A 26890-nucleotide genomic window follows, 5' to 3' on the forward strand; every position below is an offset into this window, starting at 1 on the left:
AATAACTTCCTTGAACCCCCCGAATTCAAATCGCTTTTGAAGACTCGTGCAAAGTAAATACCCGTAATTAGAATTTAAGACTGTATATTACATTTGATCCATCGATTAAAAATTTGGCTAGACAACTAAAGAAATTATTTGCATGTCGAACATCTCATATGTTTACAATTCCATAGTTCTCTTTATCATTAATATTTCTTATGATGTGATGATAATAAATGAATTTAGCATAGAAATCGAAGAATAAAATCTATCAGGAATAATCGTTCTGCTATAAGGAAAATTATCTTTGACATTGACATATCTTTTATTGCCTGCACTGCGTTGGTTATTCTATAAACACTAATTAAAAAGGTTTGTATGTCACATGATGTAATTTAAAACTCGCAATATATTATCATACGTTGTCAATAATATGCGTCATTTCTTGAAGTGACATGCTACACAACAATTTAATTTTATAAAACACTAAAATATCATATCTAAAACATGATTTTGTTGCTCAAAGGTTAATGCCCTTCATTATTTTATACAATTTTTTGTATGTTTTATAAAGAAGTGGAAAGTATGTGATTGCTGAAAGAGAATAGATGCATTTTATCATTATCTAATAAATCCTGTCCATTAATGCAATAAGATGTTATTGTCTTTTTTATTTTGAAAAAAAAAAGATATTGATGAAAATAAAAAAAATCTTTTGTGAATATTTTTTAAACCTATGAATGAAATCTTTTAAAGAGACGTGTCTTAAAGAGAAGCGTTTTGTAATAATTCGGTCGAATGTGGTTTTCCCCACAGCTATGCATTCATAATTAAGCACACGTTTTCCAGATTTTTAAATACCTTGCAAAGAACATTCAAATTGAAGAAAAATACAGGTCTGTAAAATATTTCCTAGATACACCAATGCAAAAGGTCTGTTGTAACTCCGCTGCTCATTGATGAGTATTAATTTAAAACACAAGAGGTAAGTAAAGGAAATTAAAAATCCTAATTTATATTGAATTCATGATAGAAGAGAAATGAAAAATTAACGTTGAAAGAGATACATGCACTTAAATAATTATTTTTAACTTTGAATTTTGAAATGACATAAACTTATTGTGTTTTAATTTGCGTTTTCACTTTATGCTTTTGGATTACAGGAAATATGGGCTCCATAAGTAATCCGCGGACGTTCTGTAAAAACTTGTCCACACTTATTGTATCATGCACACTGTTAATTCGGGTAAGTTTATCTTAAGGATTACGTTTACTCTGAATGAAAAAAAAATCACTAATGATAATGAAAAACTAATGTGTTATAGGCCTTCCATGGCAGTGTTATATTTTACTTTCAAAGAGGTAGGTCAATTCTTTTATTTCCTTTTCCGAATACATTATTTTGTATAACCTAAATGCCTTGATTGGAATTTTAAAACAAACAACCTGAATCAACTGTCTTAACCCGTTTACTACATGTACATACCAACTTGCAGTTTACCGGAGACAAACAATTATTTTCGCGATCAAAATGTTGATTATATGGAATATATGTATCCAAAGCTATTAAAGAAATTGTTCGCGGCGAGAAATGTTCGTGTCGACTAGAGTCATTATATATATATTGCCCGTTTGGGAAAGTAACTGTTGAAATTGACACCCCGAGAAAACCATTGTCAACCGACGTGAAGTGGTGGTTGACAATTGTTTTCGAGGGGTATCAATTTCAACAGTTATCCTCACAAACGGATACTATTTATTTTATCAAACTGAATGTCTTAATTTTAGAGAAAATTTTACTGCTTTTATATAGAAATGAAGTGAATTCTACGGCAAACCATGCGCGCATAATTTACGCGCATGAAACAATTCGTTGTGTTACCCGTTGCCAAGTGTGTTGCTAACGCTGAGGGTAATAGAACGGATTATCAACTGCGTCAACTAATCAGATTTCAGTATTTAAAATGAAAGTGTAATAACATAATTTCTTGCATGCGAAAAAGAATTGTTTACAATATGTACCCCAGTAGCAGTTCAAGAACGATCGAAAGTAATATGGCGACCAAATCCTTTATAATTAGTTTGTGTCAATAAAGTCATAGAAGTTAAACGATAACTAATGAAATATACATTTTAAGTGTTTACTTTTTCAATTGATTTTTTTAAAGGTTTTGTCGATTGGTTACATCATTGGTGGTTTTGTAATACAGTCCAAAGATGCTCTACCTCGGTGCAATATGACCTTATATGTAACACTAAACGACTGCAAGCTGGGAATGTTTCAAATGGGGTCTTTTATCAAAGGGCTCATATTCGCTCCGACACCTGCAGTGATAGTCAATGTGTTGAATTCATTGATCATATACCTCGGCATTTGCAAGAGACGAAATCACTACTTACAGATAGTTAACATGATTATTGTATTTTATCTCTCTTTTCTCTCTGTCTCTCTGTCTCTCTCTCTCTCTCTCTCTTATAATGCAAGTCTCGTTTTCATGAAAGACACAAAAATACGCTTCCTTCTTTCAGAAAACTTATTAAGATACAGCAATATATAAAAATCGAGTAACATTTATGTACAAATATTTAAATGTCCTATTTTAACTACCATCATACAGACACTATTTATATATTAATATTATTATTTCTACTTTGATACTTTATTACAAATTTGAAATCATTAAAGTATTTCTTCACATTTCATATATATATATATATATATATATATATATATATATATATATATATATATATATATATATATATATATATATATATATATAAAATGTGAAAAAATAGTTTAATGATTTCAAACCCTTGTTGTAGAGTACAGTGATAGGCCTTTTGAATCTGATATGGCTTGTAGTTGTGATTGGGCTCTGGTCGTGGCTAATAAATGTAATTAATGAGGTAGGTTTTTATAATCTCTAGACTTATATTTACAAAAAACTATTTTTTTATGTTCTTGCTTATTAGTTTATATTAGATATACTATTATCATTATTCTTGAAATATTGATCCATTTATGACAGTGGATTACGTTACAACAATAGTTATAACCGAAATTGATGGATGCAAACCAAAAACAAAATAATAGTGAAATTAAATGACTATATAAGGTTTTAGTTTGAGCTTTGGTTTATGCTCTCGGTTTTCACAAATACAAATTCAAAAGATCATTATGCAGATGATTTAAGAAAAAGAATTAAGTTACAACACTGTAAAATTTCGACAACATATTCTTTGTATTTCTATGACGCCACTAAAATGTACAATTTCCCGACATCTCCTTGAAAAAAAAAATAACGTCAACTTGTATCTATTTTTAAGCAAGAAATATAGAATGCACAAAAACTCTTTCCATATAAATCAGCGTTCATATAACTTTAAATATCGTATTACAAAAATAAAGCGTCTTTAATCACATTTAAAAAAATTCAGGCTTATATAAAGATACCAAGAATTGTTAAGCATTGAAATCGGAACAGAATGAATATAATTGGCCTAATTATAATATACCTGTAAATATTATGCTGATGTTGAAGCACAGATACAAGAACGATAATTTTAAAGTATTCATCTTATTTGTTTTCCTTCCTTTTTCATTTCATTTATCAATTTAGCTTTAGACATTCCTTTTAAAAGGTGTCACGATGATACACGTCATTAATATATACTGATAATTATCCACATATTCTGATTATATATCCGGTATCTTAATTGTTGTTATGAGCGGCCAAAAACTAAATATGTATATCTAAAAATCCACACGCATAAGAAAATGGTTTGTAGTAAACTAAAGCAGGAACACTTTACATGCAAATTTCTTATAACATTAACTGTCTTTCATACCTTTTCAGATTAAACAATTGCTAATCTTTATAAAATCTTTGTTATTATTTCTCACTTAAATCATATAATCGACATTGATTTGATTGCTTAGATAAGCATATAATTTTTTTTTGCATATGCATTTCTGCAACTGCATTTGACAGAAAATTAGTAAAATCTTGATAAATTTAACACGTATGTTTCATGCACAGTAGCATTGATACAATGTAGATCTTTTTTTACAGCAACTTTGTATGACACATTCAAACATTACACTTATTAAAACTGATAAACATTGTATTTTTTTTATTCTATTTTATAATACATCTTAGTAGGCGACATCTGCTTTGAAAAATAAAACATGACATCTAATAGATACAACGACATTAACTTTAAATTAAATCAATAAAACTTTTACTACAATCATTGGCAATTTTTAAATCTCATTTTAGCCGGGCTCTTCTGAAAGCAGAGTCCTGGCTGTAGGCAGGCAAATCGCCAATGTTACTATAAATAGCACAACTTCAAAAGTAAAACAAAAAACCAAACAGCGTCAAAGTAAAAGCTTCTGCTATACCAATTATTTAAACGAAGAGCCACGTTTGTCAAAAATGTTGGCATTTTGTTTCTTTTTCTTTTAATTTCGAGAGAATTGTCTGTCTTTTTTAGTTTTCTTATAAATAACGTGTTTTAAAAACAAGACTATGCATTTTGGACACATACATTGCGCTAGACTTGTCCTCTGTCTCTATCGTACGAAAGATGCATATTAGACAGTCATTGCCAGTCTAACAATGCGCATGAATTTCCATGAACTACTTTGCTGCGCGTTGAAGCAATGGGGATTGAATATGGAAAAGGCTTACATAGGCATTGCCTGCTGCCTAATCCATTTATGTAAATGTATATTTGCATAATAAAAATATGTTCAAATCGAATATATAACGCTTGTTGCAAAATTTAAGGCAGCAACTGTTGAATTTTTTTCTACTAGACAAACATATTTTTGTTTATAGCCGCTTACAAAATTTGGCCGCTCTCTGACGCTTTGCCGACATTAAAAGCATGAGAGAGAGAGAGAGAGAGATTTAGTCTTTACTACACAATATGCATAAAGACACACCAAAGGAGCCCGGCTTTCAGTACTTCAGTAATTTGATTTTAAAATGTAATTTTGTATCTTAATTGATTCAGTCAAATAGAAGGTTCCACATTTAAATAGAAAAGAAACCATAATAAAACGTCAGCACTTTCATTAATCCTTAGGTCAACTTTTTGGAGAGTTGTGGGTTAGATAGATCAACAACACCGCCTGGCTCAACGTCTTCTTTTACTGAGTGTCCCTATTGTTTTGATTACTTTTTGAACATGGTGCATACGTATGGAAGGTTTTCCATCGCGGCACTAGTTTTGAACTGTATTACAGAGGTAAATAAGTGAGTTTATTGATAAAGACTGATTAATTTATACAATCGATGGAGTATATATGTATTTTAATGAATAATGTAAAGTGTTCAATTATTTTCCATATGAATGTTGTTTACTCAGGGTATGAGTTGTCAAATTTTGATTCATATAAAGTTCAATGTCATAAGTAAATTTTGTTCTATACCAATAATATTTATTAAATGAATTAATTATCTATTTATTGATATAATATTCAAGATTTTTTTGGCATTATTTAATGTAAAAAAGAATTTGGACTTAATTTTTCTGGGTCTGCTATTTACCAAAACGTTCTTGCAGCATTATATTATTAGAAGTTAATATATTTTCTGTAAGGCAATGCCAGTTTTCATATTTTTCGTATTTCTTTTAGTTATACATCACTTATTCTTTAAGAATATCGTATGGCACACAATACAAACATATATATTAAAAATGCTTAAAAAACATTTAAAGTCACCATGCGCAATTTTAAGTTTCCTTTTAGTAACCCGTTTGTGTTGTTTAACGTTTTATGCTTAAGAATACCTAATTTTTAACAAACCATCAATCAAATATTCCTTAAAATTCTATTTACGATACTTTTTGGCCATAAACTGTCATTTAGCGAAGACAAATTAGAAATAGTTTAGTTTTTGAATCTTAATGTTTTCTATATAGAGCTTTTTGTATCAAGGAGATAAATATAGTTTGAATATGGTCACGACCATCAAGCAGTCTCATACTATACATACGACAGTGTATTTTGTAGAGGTTTAAAGAAACTTACCTATCAATATGACGTCATCGACACATGTATACTACAATGCTTTACTCTATGCTACAAATATATATATATATATATATATATATATATATATATATATATATATATATATATATATATATATATATATATATATATATATATATATATATATATATATATATATATATATATAAAGCCTTGGTACAGCAAAAAATACTTAAATAAATAAAACAGAATGCGACAGTCCATATTAAATAAATTGTTTACTGTTAGAGCTTTCAGCTATGTCGGCTCTTCAGACAGTTTTACCTGAAAGCGCTAATAGTAAACAATTTATTCAATTTGGACTGTCGCATTCTGTTTTATTTATTTAAGTATATAGCGCAGTAAGGTTACTCCTCACTCGTAAAATTCTCTGATAAAAGTTGAAAAACAGAACCGATTTCAACTGAATGGAGTTACATTTAATCATTTATTAAAAAATATACGTCATCACTCTTTTTGAGATGTCATATCATTTATACTTAAGCACATTGTAGCATCAGAAAACCATCAAAATTCCATAATAATGTAAAAACATCGAATGTTATATCAATAATAATTCATTTCATGAATATTTTGTATGTTAGGAACAAATTTTATTCATTACATTGAACTTTATCCGAATTTGAGAACGCAAACCCTGAATAAACAACATTCTTAATAAGGAAATTATAGATTAACTTGTCTAAAAATTAGCCAAACAACTGTCGTAGGTCTCTATGTCATTTCTTTATAGAATGTTCCGCTAGAAGTATATATTTTCAATTTAGATTAAAAAAAAACAATTTATTGTAGATTATTATGATAGTAGGAATAAGTTATCTACATGGCCTCTACGCAATTCTCCTCAAATCACCATCAGTAAAAACTATTGATTCAAAGGAATTGCACAAACTTAGAAACGGAGCAATTGTGTCCATGTGCTTGTCTCTCAAAGAAAACTGGAAAAGGTATCCATGGGTTTCATGTGAATCATACATGCATTTACACTGCACAAAGCGCACATGTACATTTATGACTTATGAATATGCGGTTTCATACTCTTTATCACATGCATTTGTGTTTTACATTTGTGTTTCAGAAACAAGCTCCCGTCATTATTTGGAACCAAGCTAGCAGCCACTAACAGCAGCCACTAAGCCCGTAGAAGCTAGCAGCCAATAAGAAAATCAAAGTACTGAGAGTACTCGGACAGAAAATTATATTTTAATTTATTATCTGCATATTTTAATTAATATCAAGAAGATTTATGCATGAATAATTTCTCTGAGCATGGACAACCTCGGAGGCAGTAAAGCTCGCCTTGAAAAAAATATTAATGTGTTTGTGTCTAATGAATTAAATATGATTAATATTGAATATTGGTATTTGTTTATTCTTATGCATAAAAATTGTTCCCTGTTCTGTTTACTTTTCTCTTTCTCCAAAAATAACATGATCGAAAATCATAAAAATCCTCGTTTTATTACAAATATGGGACGGTCAGACTTCTTACAATGAGATTTTATTTTCATAAAAAATTACCCTCAATCCATGTTTTGACGTGAACCTTGGAGAAAAATTACAAAAGATTATTCAGCTCACCCGATCTTTGCATTTTTTAGCCTTTCACAATGATATAGGGGTGAAAGGCGGTCATTTTCTCTTTTATCTTTGAAGTGTGCATCAAACGAATACCAGGGCAGTGTAGAGAACCTATGGGGCTACTATTTCCCGGTCTCAAATTTGGGCTGTAGGGGTACCACCAAGTGGCTTCAAGGGGTACTGGCTCATTTCAGGGGTTTATATCAGATTACCGACAGTCAACCTCGAGTGTGAAGGGGAAGAACAATCAGAGCATGATGAACCAGATGTTAAGGACAATTTCTTTGAAGTGAACGTACTTAAATCCAACGCTTTTTCGCCTAAGAGATTGGCCAGATGTGAAGTTAAGCAACAGGACGATTTGGTCAAACCCTTTATTGATCTACCAAAAGAAATTAACATCAAAGAAAGTCAACGATCAAGAAACTGAAGAATCGGTTAAGTAAAGGCACAGCAACGGCAACCGAAGAAAAGTGAGAACTTTTAGTAGTGCAGCAATACCATGACGGACTTGGACATATGGGAGTGGACAAAACATATGACGTAATCAGACAAAAGTACTACATACCAAATTTGTACAAAAGGTTATACTCTTATATAGAAGGATGTGTAGTATGCCAAACGAGGAGCAATAAGAAAAATCAACCTCCACTTCAAGAGACAGATATAACACCTTTTCCAATGGCTAAAGTATGACTTGATCTATCAGGACCATATCCAACATCCTTGTCGGGAAACAAGTACATAGTTTCTTTTATTGACATTTACTCTGGTTGGCCAGAAGCTTTTCCCGTTCCTGATAAGTCAGCTGACAACATAGTACATCTTATCTTAGAAGAAATATATCCAAGATATGGCTGTCCTCTTCAAATCCACACAGACAACGGAACAGAAAATGTGAACAAGAAAGTGGAAGAAACTTTAAAAGAATTGAATATCAACCATATCAAAACATCTTATTACAGCCCTCAAGGTAATGGTCAAGTAGAAAAATTTCATAGAACTCTACATTACGTGATGGCTTGGAAAACATCAGACAACGCTCAATGATGGGATATTCATCTTAATCAGACGTTGGCAGCCATTTGTTTCCATCCTAACGATTCGTCAAAGTTTTCCCCATATTACATTATGTACACCAGAAATGTCGTATTACCTCTTGATACGTTGATGAAACCTCGAAGGAGATATGCGGGAGATGATCAACACAAGATCGCCCTTCAAGAACAACATAAAGCTTTCCTGCTAGTACATCGTAATATGAAGGAAGCCAAGAAGAAACAGAAAGCTCAGGCTGATAAGAAAAGCAAAGATGAAAATTTTCAGGTAGGTGACCCTGTCTACCTTAAGAACAACAGCAGACAAAATAAGTTAGATAAAAAGTGGCTACCATATTATCGAATCATTGAACAGAAAGGACCAGTTAGTTTCGTGGTGAGAGACCAATTGACTGGATTAACCACCAAATGCCATGCACGACAATTAAGACTGGGAGATATTTCGCACTGGCCCCTTTCACAAACTACTGAAGATGGTGGAAGAACTCTAAGAAAAACTAACTATGTGGTGCCTCCAGAAGATGAATCGTCGTCAGAAAATGAAGACATGCAACCAGAACCGTTGGAAAGAGCTATACAGTCCAAACAATGGGAAAGAGAAGGATCTTCAGACGAAGAGGATATTCCCCTAGCAGAACTTCAAAGACGTATAAGAGCTAAGAAGATCATGGATGATCAGCAGTATAAACACGAGAATGATCAGACCGTAGATTCAGAATCGGAGGAGACCCATGAGTCAAAACAATGTGATGAAAATAGTGGTCAAGACTATGAAAAACCCTTATATAACTCAAATGTACCCTTAGATGAAAATATGGAAATAGATGAAATAGTCCCTAGGTCGAGGCTTCAAACCAATTCCTAAACCGCGTAAACTAATCCCTAAGCCCCGTAAGGAAAATAGCAAACAAAGGCATACTGAGGATTGTTTGGCTATTATGAAGCAATTACTCAATTTAGTAGGATAAATAAGTTATATTTATCGTATATTGTAGATGTAAATAATCTTGAATAAGCTTAGCTTTATATGTATTGCATGCTTTTAAAAATGTATGACAGGATGAACCCTGTGACATTAAAACAGACAGTGATATACGCTGACTAGCAAACGCGGACTCAGCACCTCGGTTATAATAAACTATGTACATGCGGAGTTAAGAGATTTAACATATACTCGAAATACATGAGACAGCGACTAAGTAAAGAAACTGAAAGACTCATTTTTGTAGGTGATTTAAGATGATTGATAAAAACAATTAAATATTACTATCGACATCTTGAGTATGGGACAAGGTTGATCAGGTTTTCATGGTTTAATGTTTCAAGACAAAAGATATTAATTTAAAAGTTATTCCCTATGAATGCACTAATGGCGGAATTGCCAGTAACTAATTTGCAACCCATGGAATCCTCGTCTTGGGTGGGAAGCCCCTGGTTTTATGTGTGTTTAACTTTGGCAGTAACAATAAAGATAGGACTTTGTGTTAAGAAAGGCAAAACTATTAAAAAGTGGGGTGGTATATGCTGTTGTGGTTGCTGGACAGGTTGTCGAAAAACGGGTAGTAACGGAGATAAGAAAGGTTCTTCCAAAGACACTGTATTTTGTTGTGAGAATCCAGAGAAATGGACCTCTAGTGACATTACAGAACTTGAACCAATCCCGAAAGACACTAGAATCCTAAAGAAACACCGACGGAGCGGAAGACTCGAAACTCGCAAATTAACCAGTAACACGGGAACAATATCGACCAATCTAGAACAACAATTTCCTGACGAGGAGAAAATGAAGAATCTCCATGGACCAAATACTATAGACTGGACCCAGAGCTGGCACGTAAATACCTGGAAGAGAAGGCCGCGATGTCTACGCAACAGAGAAACGCAAGAGACGCTCCGCGAGAAGTCGCCTCGCCATCCGCGCCGACCCTATAACCACGGATGCCGATGATGGATGAATAATTAAGCTGCAGCCGTGAAGAAGTTGTGTATTCCTTATCAAGGAATTGTGAAAGTTAGTGAAAATTAAAAATGTGAATTGTGTAAAATGTGTTAAAGTAGAAATGTGCGTTATCTTGTGCTAATATGAATCTTGTATTTGGTGATTCACTCTGGAGAAGTTCAGGAAGAAACCGATGGACTCCGAACCTATGACGCTAACCTCGCCCCTAAGGAGGGAGAGATTTTTTGTGAACTTACAAGCATGCCTTGACTTTGTATATATGTGACATTAAGTTTAATCATACTTAGTATTACTTTGATGATGAATTACGATTATATTCAACTATGGTTATTTCATCTTGGTCATTATTGTCATACTTTATTCATGATGGAAATGCGATATAATCAAACTATTTGATTTTATGTACATGTATACATCCTGGTTATAGATTTGTTTTTGTAGATGAATGATGTTCCAAGCCGGAGGTGGAAACATGTCACTTGTTGCTATCTCTTAACATAGATGTTCTGACTGGTATGTCACTAGGAAGTTCGTCTGATCAAGGGTAGATCAAGGACGCTTTCCTATTCCGGGCGCCAGGCATGAGAAATCTCCCTTCGGGATATTTCTTTTGTTTGGGGGACGTATGTAAACAGATAGCCATGCTATGACATTGAATTGATAGTGTTACATAATGGTCACTATGATATTTATGTGTAACTAGATACTGCGCACTGAATGGTGTTAATGATAATTAACAGAATGAACTCTGTGACTCTTGTAGCAATGCGTAGTATTCCTAAATGTTGTTATGAAACCAGGTGAATAATACGGGCATAATAATATCCAAATTGAGAGTTTAACAACAAGTGACATATTTGGCGATTCTGTGTCTGCAACGATAGCTCTGGTACTCTATATTGAGTCATGTATTGTGTATTCTTTATATTAAACTTTGTAACCTTTTATGCCATGTATGAATGAACGTATTATGAGTAAGTGATGCCTCATACTAGGTGGGGGACTCTGAGACCCAGGACTCTGAGACTCAAATCCTGCATCCCGACTCTTTGATTGGCAGTTTTGAGGGTTTTGTTACTTTATTTAGTAATAAACTATTAATCTTAATTTTGAGCACTAAATGTTCACTCATGATCGCAGTAAAAGGGCCGAACTAGTCAGAACTGTCCATCATAAGTAAAACCTTATATATACCCATGTGAAATGAGGTTGAGCAGACTCTTGATTTGGGCTGCTTTTAATTGTTGTAACTATACGATCACGCTTAATAAAACCGCTTAAGAAAGAAATACAGTTACTGTACTTCGTGATCACTAAGTTTGAGCTGACCCTCAATTGGATCCTTAAGACAGGAGGCTTACAGAAATGACAATATTTATATAATAGTTTCGCGTTAATTCGCGAAAGTTACGCGTTTATTCGCGAAAGTAACGCGTTTATTCGCGAAACTAACGCGTTTATTCGCGAAACTTACGCGTTATATCGCGAAATTAACGCGTTATATCGCGAAATTAACGCGTTATATCGTGAAAGTTTCGCGTTTATTCGCAAAAGTTAGGCGTTATATCGCGAAAGTTTCGCGTTTATTTGGGAAAGTTTCGCGTTTATTTGCGAAATTAACGCGTTATATCGCGAAAGTATCGCGTTTATTCGCGAAAAAAATATTTTTTTTTACCTACGAAAATGAGCTCAATGGGCTTTTGTAAAAATCTTTATTAATTGCTACATTGTACAAGACAAAAGAACATTTTGTTGTAGTACATCGTTTCTGAAATCATAACGATGTTGTTGGAAAGTATTATTTTGATATTTGCCGGCCTCCTAATAAAAGCGGTATGCATCATTTCTCTTTGGTTTTCGAAAATATTAATGCAAAAAGTTCGAGGGTTGTCCAAAAAGTTCGTGAAAACATGTAATTTTAATCAAAACAACGGCGTCATTTTCAGAATTGTATTATAATATTTATTGATAGAGTATAATAATGAATATTTATAAAAACAGACAAATGTACATTTTTATGTTAGAGTTATCATTAAATGTACATTGCCTAAACAGGCGGCATGACCCAGTCTGAATTTGAGTTATAACGACATTTCTATAACGCCGTAGTCCTGGGTTTACTCAAGAGTGATATGTTGCATTCATCAACTTGTCAGAAGGTACAATCGCATGCTTCATCAAAAAACCGCATTTGTTGCTTAAAGATAAATAAACTCGATCCTGTTTCGTCTATTATTTGTCAGCCGATGTCGCTTTTTCTGGCGTTTTTAAAGACTTGTTCTTGTCGTTATATCTTGTAAAAATGCTCTACTGGTTTGAAAACGTCCTCAAATGAATTATGAAAACGACGTAGCCTACACCATACAGACAATATCACAATAGAAGATTATGAAATTTTGATATGTTTTTTTAAAACTGTAAATGTTCATAGCTGAAACTCTTCTACGAAATTTGGGCAATTTTTACACTTGGCCGTGCATACTTTCGCGACCCGTTAATAAACTCATTTTAGTTTAGTTTTAGTTATTATAACACTAAAAACAATTCTAGTTCGATTTGGATTTTATGACAAATTTTTTAGTATGCAATATGTATCTATAAACCAATGACAAAATTGTGAATGTTCAAAATCGTTTTGGACAGCCCTCGTATTTACCTACTTTGAAATTCTTTGAAAATGTATATCAACATTCGTTTAGCTTATAGGCCTTTCTTTTTTCCTTTCAATAATAACAGTTGTATTGCTGTTTTGAGAAAGATAGTTCCGAATGCAGCGAATATACTTATCCCACAACCACTGTGTCGACGGTATGAATTATTGTTACATTATGTTCGAACCACGTATGGGATAAAGAGGATAGACTTTAGACGTTTTAGTATAACGAAGTATTTTATTTATTAAAATTTCAACAAGGAGACACGCATGTTTTTATAATCTGGTTGAATTGGATTTTAAATTGCTTTTTGCAATTTTTAAAACCTCGAAGAAAGACAAAAACATTTCTAGCATTGCTTATTTTTTAACACAGAAATCGTACTTATAATTTGCAAAAGCTAAGTTTGCATCTATGATGTACAATCATTATGGTACATTTAGGGCATACATATTCTTTTCAATTTTTGCGACAATGAACAGTGTGTGCATTTGTGTTCACGACTCGTTATGTCTTGCGCACGCGATAATATGTCTTTCGCACAAGTAATTATTGTAGTTCTCTTGTATACTTTACTGAATTTGTGGTATATTGATACACTCGAAGTACGTAATATGCGTAAAAGGTAAGAATATATTGGAAATCGCTATCAAATAGGTTTAAATGGATATCTTAACATTCTGAATACACAATATGACATTATAAATTATACTCCATAGAAGAGAAGACTAACAAATCCCAGGAAAAAGAAAACAAATATTCCGTCTAAAGGAATGGTTGGGATGTTACATCAGTTGTCAGCAGGAACTGTTTCATCACTGTTTTGAATTTCAGACATTCCTACTACTGCCGCACATTATATCTCTGTTTATGATTGTGGTTCCTCTAAAGATGGTAAGAAATTATCTACAGTTTAACACTGTATATATATATTTCAAAACCAAAGCAATCATATATAACTAAAAAAGCTGTTTTGGTAATTAAAAGCCAAAATAATTGAAAAAGGAATAATATTAAAATATTAAAGACAATGACAACATGTATACAGGTTGTTTTATAGATTAACTACTCCCGGTTTCATTCTAACGTCTATACCGCTTAGTTTTGCCTCATTTGGCTAAACTAATTTTTATCAACCATTATAATACTACAAAGCGTGCTTACTAATAAAATAACTTGCCAAATCATTTTCAGGATTTACATGACGGAACCACGTGGTTTGACTTAATTATTAAACTTGTAAGTTTTATGACGATGAAATAATATCAATTGTTTCGTAGATATATTGCTGCATCGAGGGTGTCGGACAGTGCGAATTTTCCTCCGATTAAGATGACTTACACTTTGTGAGTAGAAACATGAATATTCATTTATCAGATCTTTATTAGAGCAGAACAGTGTCATTATTTATATTCAACTTTCCCGTTCTGTTTCAAGCTCTGCAATGGCCGGACCGATCTTTGGATTAGTACTGCGAGGTAAATTTGGTTATTTTGGTCACTGGCATCCCTCTCACTGCAGGTAATGAGAATATATCTTAATTATCTTCTTACTGTAAAGTATTCTTTAAAATGACAATATCATTTAGCAAACCACATATATCTAAATAGTTCATGACATTTAGTTTTTGTGACATGAATTTAAATCGAATCAACGAACAGATAAATTTGCAACAACAAATATTTATGAGAGGTAGGTGATTGTATCTTACGAAGATATTAATGTACAGATGTTTGTACTTTATTTTAATTATCATAACATACATTCAAAGGATTAAAGTAAATAAGTTTTAAAGTTTTGATTTTGACAATTGTTTTGTAATTTTTTTCAGTTTTTCTCTGTGGCTCTTTGTTGGAAATTGCACCGGAAATTGTTTTCAGAAACAATATGTATGCGGCATTTTAAGCGGATATATATTGGGTATATTATTAGATCATTTTATTTAAGAATATCAACCCGAAAAAGACTAAATGTTCGTGGTTACTTTACATTATATCAATCTCTGTTTAAAAATCTTTGGAACATGCTCAAATGTAATGTTAAACAAATGGGGTTTTATGTCTTTAATAAATTGTTATTCCATATTATCTTGTTTAAAAGATTAAGGTAAATCCGATCGGTGATTTATTTGCCATCAAACCTCCTTAAGTCTGATTTAACAGTATGAACCAATATATCACCGATTTTAATTTTTTTTTTCAGGGTTATCAGCAACCCACAAATTTTCATTGAATCTCTGACAGTATTTACAATGGTATGGGCTTGTATTTTATATATATATATATATATATATATATATATATATATATATATATATATATATATACATGTATATATATATATATATATATATATATATATATATATATATATATATATATATATATATATATATATATATAATTTTCACAATATTTTATGAACTAGCTAAATATTTATTGTTATTAAATGTAATGTAAAATATAGACAAACAAATTATCAGAGTAAATAATTAAATATTAGATAAGTCATAAAATTGTCTGGATGGATATTGTTTCGTCAGTGAAATGGACAGTTTGCTTGCTTTCATCAAACTGCAATTTAATGCTAAACTCTTTTTTTTTTAACGCAGGTTTTTGAGATTGCAACTGGAATAGCAACATACGCATATTTCTTTGAGAAAATTTACCCAGCATACCTTCAGCAGTTTTTAGGGAGGTTTACATATCATGGCTTGAATATGCAATACCTTATGAATGGATTGACGTATACTCGAATGGCCGTTATTCCCATTACACTCATACTCCGTCCACTGCTTCTGTGGTTAATACTGCTAATCGGCAAACTCCAAGCTTCGTTTCTTGTAAGTAATGAAATATAGACAACCGATTGTGTTCAATAACCATTGTTTAGAGTTTACTATGATATTTCTGTCAGACTTGAAATTGATCAATTAAAAGACGCACAAAAAGAGAATTTTTTGATAACATATTTAGCTTTTATGTATCCATATTTCAGCGTTTTTTAAGCGATGGAACATATTACTGGAATATTGATTAAATACGAAATTATATTTGCTTATTATGCTGGTTTTACATTATATTTATTTTCAAAACTTTGTTTTAGTTTGTTGTCAGTTCCCTTGCATATATAGTTGGAGAATTGGCAATGTTAATACTGTCATCGTTTCTGTTGAACTTGGTAAGTTGTAAAATTTGTTAAAAACTTCATATACATATATACTGTTATTATTTACATTTGAAGAAATGTTTTATTAATACATATCTTTATTGTAAAGACATACACCTGCTTTCAACGAGAATCGTGATATTACACAGAAGGTATTCACGAAAACAGGTAGATGAATGTATAAAAACGAAAGAAACCCATGAGTTCGTGTCTGAAATTTATAATAAATATTTTTACCCGTTTTATTTATTTAGTACTGTTTATGTACCATTGATCGTTTCTCTGTTGTTTAGTTTTGTGATAGTTGGAGATGAGTTGTGCACAGCATGGAGGCAATCAAGATGACTTTTCTAACCATTCACCTTATCTTAAATGTAAGAGCATGAAAACAAACATTTTGAAATTTTGAAAAGGTAATATATTCTTTTTCAATGAGACGGTGCTTATGTTTTTTCAAATATTACGAACTATTACTTTGTTCCCATAGACAATATACGTTATCCTCGTAGACCGAGTTTATCCTATACTACTGAAGGACGAGGAAAACAAAGGAGTCCTGAAGATTCTGTGGCTTAAGCTGTGAGTTATGTCCCGTTTGAAAAGTCATTCTATCTAAGCACTAAAAAATTTTTTGTGAAAATGTGCATACAACATCCTCTTCATATGAATTTTAATATAGGAAAGCAAAAATCTCTGAAGTGAAAGTTCAAAGTTCATTCAAAGCTGTGCAATGGCTTGGTATCGTAAGTATAAAACAGAGCTTGCAAGTACACAATTCGTTAGCTAATAAAAAAAAAATCGGTTTTTTTTCACATCCTTTTTTCTTTTAGAGGTTGTTGATGCGTCCTACTGCATTGCAATATACACCCTCTACTTTGTAAACTTTTATCCATTCGATCAATTTGTGCAGCAGAATTTGAATGCTTTTGAAAAACATCGCTATGACATGCAAGATCTTCTTAATGCTCTTACCTACACATTGATGTCGCTGATACCGCTCACATTATTCTCCAGGGTTGCTGTCATATGTTTTGGATTACATACACGCTCATTTTTTATTTATATTGTAAGCTGTGTTTAAAGTATTTAAGCGAGATTGTGTCAATTTTGAATAAAAAAAATGTTAAATCAAAATAAGATTCAGACGTTGTAAAATGACGGTTTTATCCTGATGTAGATGGTATTAACATGCCTAATAATAATTTATTTTAGATGATTACCATCTTGATTGTTCTTCTGGGAGGATATATTGTTTTGATAACACAGTCTTCATATTTGTTAAATTTGGTAAATAAACATTGTATTGTGAGAAAAAGAGGTTTTGAAATTGAGCGTAATTCTCCCATAAATAATGTTAATAACTATTTATCGAGTACTTTATTTATAGCTGACGATGTGTTTCTTTTATTTCAGGCTTACAATTGCTACGACAGATTCTTTTCACATTATAGTTCGACGAAATTTTCATCGGTAATGTATTGTATTATTCTCCCTTACCATTGAATTGCTGGACTGAATTGTTTGATTCATTTCAAATTACAACAGTTTTGTTACATATGAATAATCTCAGCGAGATTCGTCGAGACTGAAAAATTTTTGACGGACGTCTCTTCCGAATCTCAGACCAGTGCCACACAAAGTGATTCGGGAAAATTTGCCCCAACTTCGGCCGGTTGTTATGTTAGAAATACGCTGAATTAAATCATCTGCTCGCTTCAACTTTTTACTTTGAACATCCCTTTAACTCCCTATCAACATAAAATGTTAGGTTCCTACCGTTAAAAGATTTATATCCCACAAAATATGAACTTGTTTATTTTTCAATTCATTTCCACACTCATTCACATCTCCAATGCTGAAGAGTTCCAGTCAAGGTCATAAATAGACTGTTTCAAAATATGTCGTATTCGTAGTTTTACATAGAAAACTATAAAAGGGCAAACATAAACTTTATAAATGCATTTAGATGTCAATTTATTTGCCTAAAAAATAAAATCTGGAATTTATAATAAATAAAAAGGAAATATCCGGTATTTATAACTAAACCTTTTAATTTCATAATGAAATATTCATAAAATGATAAGGTTGAAACCTTTGAGTACGACATATTCTGAAACAGGCTATTTGTGACCTTGACTGGAACTCTTCAGCATTGGAGATCTGAATGAGTGTGGAAATGAATTAAAAAATAATCACTTTGTGTGGCACTGGTCTGAGATTCGGAAGAGACGTCCGTCAAAAATTTTTCAGTCTCGACGAGTCTCGCTGAGATTAACATATGAATATAGGCAAAATGTCTTCACCATCACGTTTTTAGATAGCATATGCAAACAGCAGCATTGCATGTAATTGGAAACTTGGCATTTGTTTTGTAATTTACTTTAAAGCTAGTGTGTTTATTTTATTTGAAGATTAATGATTTCTTGATTTTTCCTCGACATCTACATGCTTGACTTCCTAATATTGTTTAATTTTTTTTGAGTTGCAATGGCTTTGTTTTATATAATTATCTGCAATTTTTCTCATCATTACGTAATTAAATATTTAGCAAATTCATTTGTAACATTACTGCACGTAATGTGGAACATATGATTTGTTTTGTAAGTTGTTGTAAGCTAGAGCATCAATTATGAAGACAGACTAAGACATCAGAAGCGCAACCAACTATGCAGCAACAGTTCTGGTAAAATATATAATAAAAGCAGTACATATAAAAAAAATATATTTTTATGCATTCAACTTTAGGAGAACTAATTGCAATGAAACTGAATATTTTCTTTCAGTTTTGCGATACAAATGTGGGTTATGTCTTCGACATTGCTGCTGTTTACGTTTCATATTTAGTTCCTCAAATTATAATAAATGTGAGTATATTATTCTCATTATTGATTGATTTTCCTTTATGTATTAGATGAAAACGGTCTGACAGCTTGATGTGAATTAATTAATTTAATATTACAGGTTTTAAGTATCATTATGCTTGATCGATTGTACTCGTATCTTGGAGATATATCGGTATCTAACGGAGCGTTTCGTTCTGCATTTGGACGTTTGTACAGCAGTCTGTGAGTCGGCGATATATTGTGTTTTAATCAAATAAATTACCTTTTGTTTACCATTCCATGATTATTTTTACGGTATAATATACTTTTACAGTGGTACAGATTTTTCTCATACACATATATTGCTTTGCTTTTCAGAAAATCTTCAAAGATGAAAATTACATTCTTTGTAATTTTATGTTTAATGCTAGTAAGTATAAACCTTGACAAAATTGAGGATTGGCTAACTATTACACACATCAAGATAATGCTTAAAGTATTTTTGAACATCAAGATAAAGTTTGAAGTATTTTTGAAAATAAGTCTGTTATGAAATCTCAGTAGCGTTTTGACTTTTTTTCTACATAGATCATACGTATTCTGTTCTGGATTGGTTTAATATTGATGGGCCTGAGCCCTGGATACATACATACGGATCTCAAAATTAAAAAACTTGATCTTTGTCTGCGATATTGAATGCTAATGTATGCAAAATGTATTTCACAGAGCATCTTAATGCGAATAATCTGGATAGCATCGGATGTCACCACGTTGTCTTTGTCATCAACAATTCTTCATTTGGTACGTTTTGATGTTTTTATTCAAATTGAAAAACTGTCAGATCTATATATTACATAAGTTAGCTACTAATCCTTTGTTTTTTTAACAGAGTTATTGCTTGTGTGGACCAGGTCCGGTCTGTTTATCTTCACTTTACTATAGTTTAAAACAAGAGGTATGTGATAACAAAAAACTAGTTTCATTACTAATTACGAAATAAAATACTCTGGAAATTTTTAATCATTTTAAATTAAGAAATTTATATGATTTTAGCATTTTGTTCTTTAATTAACGTCAGTCACTGAACTGTGGTATATCCCTTAAATGAAAGTATATCTTAAAAGTGTATTTTCTTTAGGTATGCCGGAATTCATACTTGCTGTTTCACGCTTCAGGAACTTTGGTGGCTTATCTTGTAGTGAATGCTTGTTCTCATGTGAGTATGCATCAGTTATTTTACAGGTGAATTTACAATGGCTCCTTCAAAAAGTAACACGAGCTATGAAGCTAAAAAATCCTGTTTACTTAAAATCAATTTTTTATTCGCTGTCTGCCTACGTCGATTATCATAGAAATCAAAGAGCTTATCTAAAATTGACTATGTATATCCTCTTTTTTAAATATTGAACCCTGAACGTATTCGCAAGTCGACAACCAAAACACCCTTTTAAGAGAATAGGTTTCTGAGGCTATATAGTCAGCAATAGCACACATACATATACTATGAATAAGCTAAATAAGTTTATTTTTCTCAGCTGATTCCACCAAAACAGATTTCCTGGACTTGGTTTTGCTAGCCATAGTTAAAACACACAGTGATAAATTCGTCATCCTGGTTTATGCCCTTTACCTTTAGATATCATTTTTGAATATCCAGGTCCATTTCGTTTTGTATCCTAAGATTGAATCCAAAGCATTATAGAGCACAATAAAAGAGATCCACTAATTTTGAGCCCTTTTTTACAAGAAATATTTTGCGTATCACTAGACTGAGAGGTCAGTTATATACAGTTTATATAAAGAAACGTTTTGCGTGACAATGTGCATCGACTTATGATTTTTATATTATATTGAATTAATCTACTAGGATAGTTATTTTCTTCAGATTTTTGAATTGACTGTATGCTCTATTTTGAGCAAAAAGACATCAAGCAAAATTAGTCCAAACGACAAGAAGGTCAATGGTACAAAAGACCAGGAGGAATCTCTGGAAATAGGCAGTTTTGATGATGATTTATAAATGACATTTACAATGTTTTACAATAATTCATTTGTAGTCTAGTTAAGAGTTTCATTTTTTAAATTGTACAATTGATTTCTTTGGTTTTAAAATTAAATAAAATTGTTATGTATGTATTTTAACTTTTCTCAGTCGTTGGATTTAGATTGTACTTTTTTAGTGAAAAAGATATAAATATTGTTTCTGTTACATACAAAGAACAAATGTGCATCTATACGTACATGTATTTTGAAAATAATTTTTTTTAAATATAACCATATGACAATTGAGGACATTTTCTCTTTTCAGTTTACCTACATTTGTCTTGTGTTTTCTTTATCGTAAAAATATTGATATTGGTGGTTTTTTCTCTTTTTAGATCTAAATCAATTGAATCATTTTATGTTATGAAAAAAGAAAAAATAAGGAGAAATATTGTTGTGTATAATCTCTTGATAAATATTGAAGCGAAATTGTGAAATAGAAATTCTAGGAAAATGTACTCGAAACTGAATTATTCAAATCATGGTAACCATTTGAATAGATATCATATTGCGTACATGTAATTTCCCTCTAAGTTATTATCCTTGAGGACCATTTTGTGGGTCAAGCCATTGGAATTTCTCTTTTAGCAAAAACATTATACACATTTGGCGAAGACAAACACGGGAAAATCCAAATAACACCACAATATAACAATTGTAAATCAAAGGAGACTTTAACAAATGTATATTAATCATAAAAACATTTACGTGAAAATGTTGAATATAGATGACAAGTGAATTCTGAGCATTGGACACTCACAACATAACCGCCGACGTTCTTTAACCTTATTTTTCTGCCACAAACTATATATTCCATAGTAATATGATTATAAAAAACCTAACAATTTTAGCCAGTGGAATTTTCATGTTTAGAGCGATAGTAAATTAAAAAAAGATTTTGAACTAGATCTCGTTACGAGTAACGAGTAGGTCTTCCGTCCGATTTTGTTTTCATATGATAAGATGAAATATCGATATTCTCTGCCGAATCTGCGATCTTGGTGAATCTAGGATTTTTGTCTCGAGACCGAAAACGGATGAACAAAAGAGGTTTATGAAAATAAAAGCTAGGTTTTTTTTATACATTTGTTTAGTGTACACTACTGTTAATCATGGAAGATGAAACACCGAAGATAATCAGTTAAACTTGTGAAAAAAAATGAATTGTTTGAACTCTTCTGGTGAGTACCGGAAGTGACGGTTGACAAAAGAAAACCCGTTAAATATATCTTCAATCGATTGTCTATCATTTATAAAAGTTTGTGTCTCAATCACTTACAGTGACTAAAATCTCGCTGGTATCAATTTTGTAAAAAGGCTAGGTACCAAAGATATTTGAAATCTTGATTGTTTTCAAGTTATCTGTAATATAGTTTACGAGTGTCTTGGCCCCTCATTTAAGGGGCCAGCCCCTTTTTCTTGAGTTCGATCAAAAGGTCTCACGAAAACTAACATTTGTTGTTCTTACACCCATCTAAAATTGTTGTTCATTTTTGAGATACAAATTATTGAATATTTTAGGGGCCAGCCCTCTAGATCATTAATAAGGACAGACTTTAGAGTTTTGATTAGTGGAATCGATTAGAATCATCAATGCAAACATTTTCTTTTCTACATTGCCTAACAACATATGTCTCCTTCTCTAGATATATTGCATCAAAGTTTAAGTACTTTGGCCCCTTAAAATCCCTAATTACGTCATAAATGGGTGTGAAAATGATTTTACCTGATAGATATTGTTACAATCAACAATTTTGCTTCTATATTGCATTACAAAATTTTGATCGTTTTTAAGTTATTTGTAATAGAGTTTACGAGTGTCTTGGCCCTTAATTTAAGGGGCCAGCCCCTTTTTCTTGATTTTGTTGGAAAGAACGTTTAATTATCTACTACTTTTGTTATATATGTCTTAACAAAATATCAACTGATAAAAAGATACAGATGAAAACGTATGAAAATTTTGAATGAAAATTCGTACTCAATTTTCGAGCCCAGGCGAGCTCCAAGAAATGGCGCCACTGGCGTAAAACAACATAATAGTGCACAACTTCAAACTATAGACTACCTATCCTGAAAATTTCATAGTCATATCTCTGATAGTTTCTGAGATCAGCTCTGCACAAAATAGGTCGTGAAAATGTGCAAAATGGCCGATAAATCGGTACCGGAAGTGACGACAAAAAAAATATCAAAAACGTATGAAGTTAACATCAAGTCCCATCTTCTGTGAAAAAATGATTGAAATCGGTCGAATAGTTTTCGAGAAATCGCATGCACAAAATTTGTGGAAAAAAAAAATAATAATAACTAGACACGATCTCGTTGCGAGCAACGAGGAGGTCTTCCGTCCGATTTTTAGAATATGGAATAACCTTACTCTTGACCTTCATCAACGAAACGTATCCGGAAAAGGAGGCGGGATCTAAGAGTAATGGGTGAAAGACTATTTATCCCTTTGGTGTCCCTTATTTGAGGGATCAGCTCCTTTTCATTCATTTTAGTCAAAAGGTATTTTTGTGTACCACTAATAAGTATTTAGAAATTGGTTACCGTTTTTGAGATATCAGGGAAAAATCGTTTTGATATCCGGTCCTAAAACTCCTTTTAGGGTCCAGATAAAAACAATATATGGTTGTACATTGTTAAGCTCAATATTTTGAGCATCTTTTGTTCAATATTGCTTTCCAAAGTTTTCCTCCATTTTGAGATATTGAGCATCAACGCTTTAGACTTCTGGCCCCTTAAAATCCCTAATTACGTAACATAAGAGTATATGATTGCCATGTACATGTACATAACATTAGAATGAACATAATTGCTTCTATAACGTATCAAAAAATATTTAACAGTAAAAAGTTATCATTAAAAGACTTTAGAGCCCCCTCAGCCCCTTATTAGAAGGGCCAGCCCCTTTTTCATGATTTCAAATGAAAGCTCTTGTCAATTAAAACACTTTTTGTTCAACAAGTAATTACAAATGTTGTACGTTCTCGAGATATCTTGAGAGGGTCGTGTGAGGGGCCGACCATGTAACTCCTTTTATAGACCACATAACAAAGAAATTATAGTTCATTTTTGTTAAGCTCAATATTTTGAGCATCTTTTGTTCAATATTGCTTATCCAAATGTTTCTTCATTTTGAGATATTGAGCATCAAAGTTTTGGACTTCTGGCCCCTTAAAATCCCTAATTACGTAACATAGGAGTAAATGATTGTCATGTTTAGGTTAATGACCTAAGAATAAACATAATTGCTTCTATAACGCATCACAAAATATTTCACGGTAAAAAGTTATCATTAAAAGACTTTAGAGCCCCCTCAGCCCCTAATTTGAAGGGCCAGCCCCTTTTTCATGATTTCAAATGAAAGCTCTTGTCAATTCAAACACATTTTGTTCAAAAAGTGTTTACAAATTATGTACCGTTCTCGAGATATCTTGAGAGGGTCGTTTTAGGGGCCGACCCTGTAACTCCTTTAAGGGACCGCATAACAAGAAAATTATGGTTTCAGATTGTTAAGCTCAATATTTTGAGCATCTTTTGTTCAATATTGCTTATCCAAATGTTTCTTCATTTTGAGATATTGAGCATCAAAGTTTTGGACTTCTGGTCCCTTAAAATCCCTAATTACGTAACATAGGAGTAAATGATTGCCATGATTAGGTTAATGACCTAAGAATAAACATAATTGCTTCTACAACGCATCACAAAATATTTCACGGTAAAAAGTTATCATTAAAAGACTTTAGAGCCCCCTCAGCCCCTAATTTGAAGGGCCAGCCCCTTTTTCATGATTTCAAATGAAAGCTCTTGTCAATTCAAACACATTTTGTTCAAAAAGTGTTTACAAATTTTGTACCGTTCTCGAGATATCTGGAGAGGGTCGTTTTAGGGGCCGACCCTGTAACTCCTTTAAGGGACCGCATAACAAGAAAATTATGGTTTCAGATTGTTAAGCTCAATATTTTGAGCATCTTTTGTTCAATATTGCTTATCCAAATGTTTCTTCATTTTGAGATATTGAGCATCAAAGTTTTGGACTTCTGGTCCATTAAAATCCCTAATTACGTAACATAGGAGTAAATGATTGCCATGATTAGGTTAATGACCTAAGAATAAACATAATTGCTTCTACAACGCATCACAAAATATTTCACGGTAAAAAGTTATCATTAAAAGACTTTAGAGCCCCCTCAGCCCCTAATTTGAAGGGTCAGCCCCTTTTTCTTGATCTCAAATGAAAGCTCTTGATTTAATTAAGTTTTTTTGTTCTACTTGTTTTAACAAAATGCTTTCGAGAAAAGAGATATTAAAAGAAAACCAAGAAAAATCACGACGCCTTTTTAATCTTAATTTTCAAGCTCGGGCGAGCTTCGGCGCTCTTTGAGATAAAGATGATTAATTACCATTAGACACTATTTCAATCTTTCGTCTATCAGCCCTGAAAAGTTCAACATCATATCTTAAATGATAAAAGAGGAGTTCTCCGCACAAAATACCCCTATAAAAACAGTTAAATCCACGATGTCTCAAGACAGGAAGTGACGTCATCAACAACAAAAATTTCCAACAAGGTTCAGATCATTACCTATCAGAACTGAAAATTTGACGTAAATCAGTTCAGTCGTTTCCGAGATATCGCGTGCACAAAATCGGTAAGAAAAAAAAAATAATAATAATAACTAGACACGATCTCGTTGCGAGCAACGAGGAGGTCTTCCGTCCGATTTTTAGAATATGGAATGTCCTTACTCTTGACCTTTATCAACGAAACGTATCCGGAAAGGAGGCGGGATCTATGAGTAATGGGGGAAAGACTATCTATCCCTTTGGTGTCCCTTATTTGAGGGATCAGCTCCTTTTCATTCATTTTAGTCAAAAGGTATTTTTGTGTACCACTAATAAGTATTTAGAAATTGGTTACCGTTTTTGAGATATCAGGGAAAAATCGTTTTGATATCCGGTCCTAAAACTCCTTTTAGGGTCCAGATAAAAACAATATATATGGTTGTACATTGTTAAGCTCAATATTTTGAGCATCTTTTGTTCAATATTGCTTTCCAAAGTTTTCCTCCATTTTGAGATATTGAGCATCAAAGCTTTAGACCTCTGGTCCCTTAAAATCCCTAATTACGTAACATAAGTGTAAATGATTGCCATGTACAGGTACATAACATTAGAATAAACATAATTGCTTCTATAACGTATCACCAAATATTTAACAGTAAAAAGTTATCATTAATAGACTTAAGAGCCCCCTCAGCCCCTTATTAGAAGGGCCAGCACCTTTTTCATGATTTCAAATGAAAGCTATTGTCAATTCTAACACTTTTTGTTCAACAAGTAATTACAAATTTTGTACCGTTCTCGAGATATCTTGAGAGGGTCGTGTTAGGGGCCAACCCTGTATCTCCTTTCAGGGACCGCATAACAAAGAAATTATAGTTGATTATTGTTAAGCTCTATATTTTGAGCATCTTTTGTTAAATATTGCTTATCCAAATGTTTCTTCATTTTGAGATATTATGTATTAAAGTTTTGGACTTCTGGCC

The 26890-nt window shown here is 32.2% G+C and overlaps 2 protein-coding genes across 8 annotated transcripts; both read left to right on the forward strand.

Moving 5' to 3' along the window:
- Nucleotides 1-841: 841 nt before the first annotated feature.
- On the forward strand, nucleotides 842-7346 carry LOC136275280 (uncharacterized). The gene is made up of 7 exons (XM_066083848.1): nucleotides 842-967; nucleotides 1146-1228; nucleotides 2151-2387; nucleotides 2809-2892; nucleotides 5080-5241; nucleotides 6845-6999; nucleotides 7131-7346. The coding sequence occupies exons 2-7, from the start codon at nucleotides 1151-1153 to the stop codon at nucleotides 7186-7188; spliced, it is 774 nt and encodes a 257-aa protein (XP_065939920.1). The 5' UTR covers nucleotides 842-967; nucleotides 1146-1150; the 3' UTR covers nucleotides 7189-7346.
- A 6036-nt stretch (nucleotides 7347-13382) lies between these two features.
- Nucleotides 13383-21528, forward strand: LOC136275466 (uncharacterized). Of its 7 annotated transcripts, none has more exons than XM_066084785.1 (20): nucleotides 13383-14199; nucleotides 14586-14651; nucleotides 14743-14826; nucleotides 15137-15225; nucleotides 15508-15559; nucleotides 15917-16147; nucleotides 16411-16485; nucleotides 16583-16641; nucleotides 16767-16847; nucleotides 16961-17052; nucleotides 17153-17216; nucleotides 17686-17760; nucleotides 17887-17943; nucleotides 19257-19337; nucleotides 19435-19538; nucleotides 19674-19725; nucleotides 20022-20096; nucleotides 20185-20250; nucleotides 20434-20511; nucleotides 21181-21528. In XM_066084785.1, exons 9-20 carry the CDS (start codon nucleotides 16800-16802, stop codon nucleotides 21313-21315), a joined length of 927 nt encoding a protein of 308 aa, XP_065940857.1. In that variant the 5' UTR covers nucleotides 13383-14199; nucleotides 14586-14651; nucleotides 14743-14826; nucleotides 15137-15225; nucleotides 15508-15559; nucleotides 15917-16147; nucleotides 16411-16485; nucleotides 16583-16641; nucleotides 16767-16799; the 3' UTR covers nucleotides 21316-21528. The 7 variants fall into 7 exon arrangements, with proteins under 7 accessions (XP_065940857.1, XP_065940860.1, XP_065940861.1 ...); XM_066084788.1 differs by having other exon boundaries at nucleotides 16778-16847; XM_066084789.1 differs by lacking the exon at nucleotides 17686-17760.
- The last annotated feature ends 5362 nt before the right edge of the window (nucleotides 21529-26890 follow it).

Source organism: Magallana gigas, chromosome 5 (assembly GCF_963853765.1).
Source record: "Magallana gigas chromosome 5, xbMagGiga1.1, whole genome shotgun sequence".
NCBI lineage: Eukaryota > Metazoa > Mollusca > Bivalvia > Ostreida > Ostreidae > Magallana > Magallana gigas.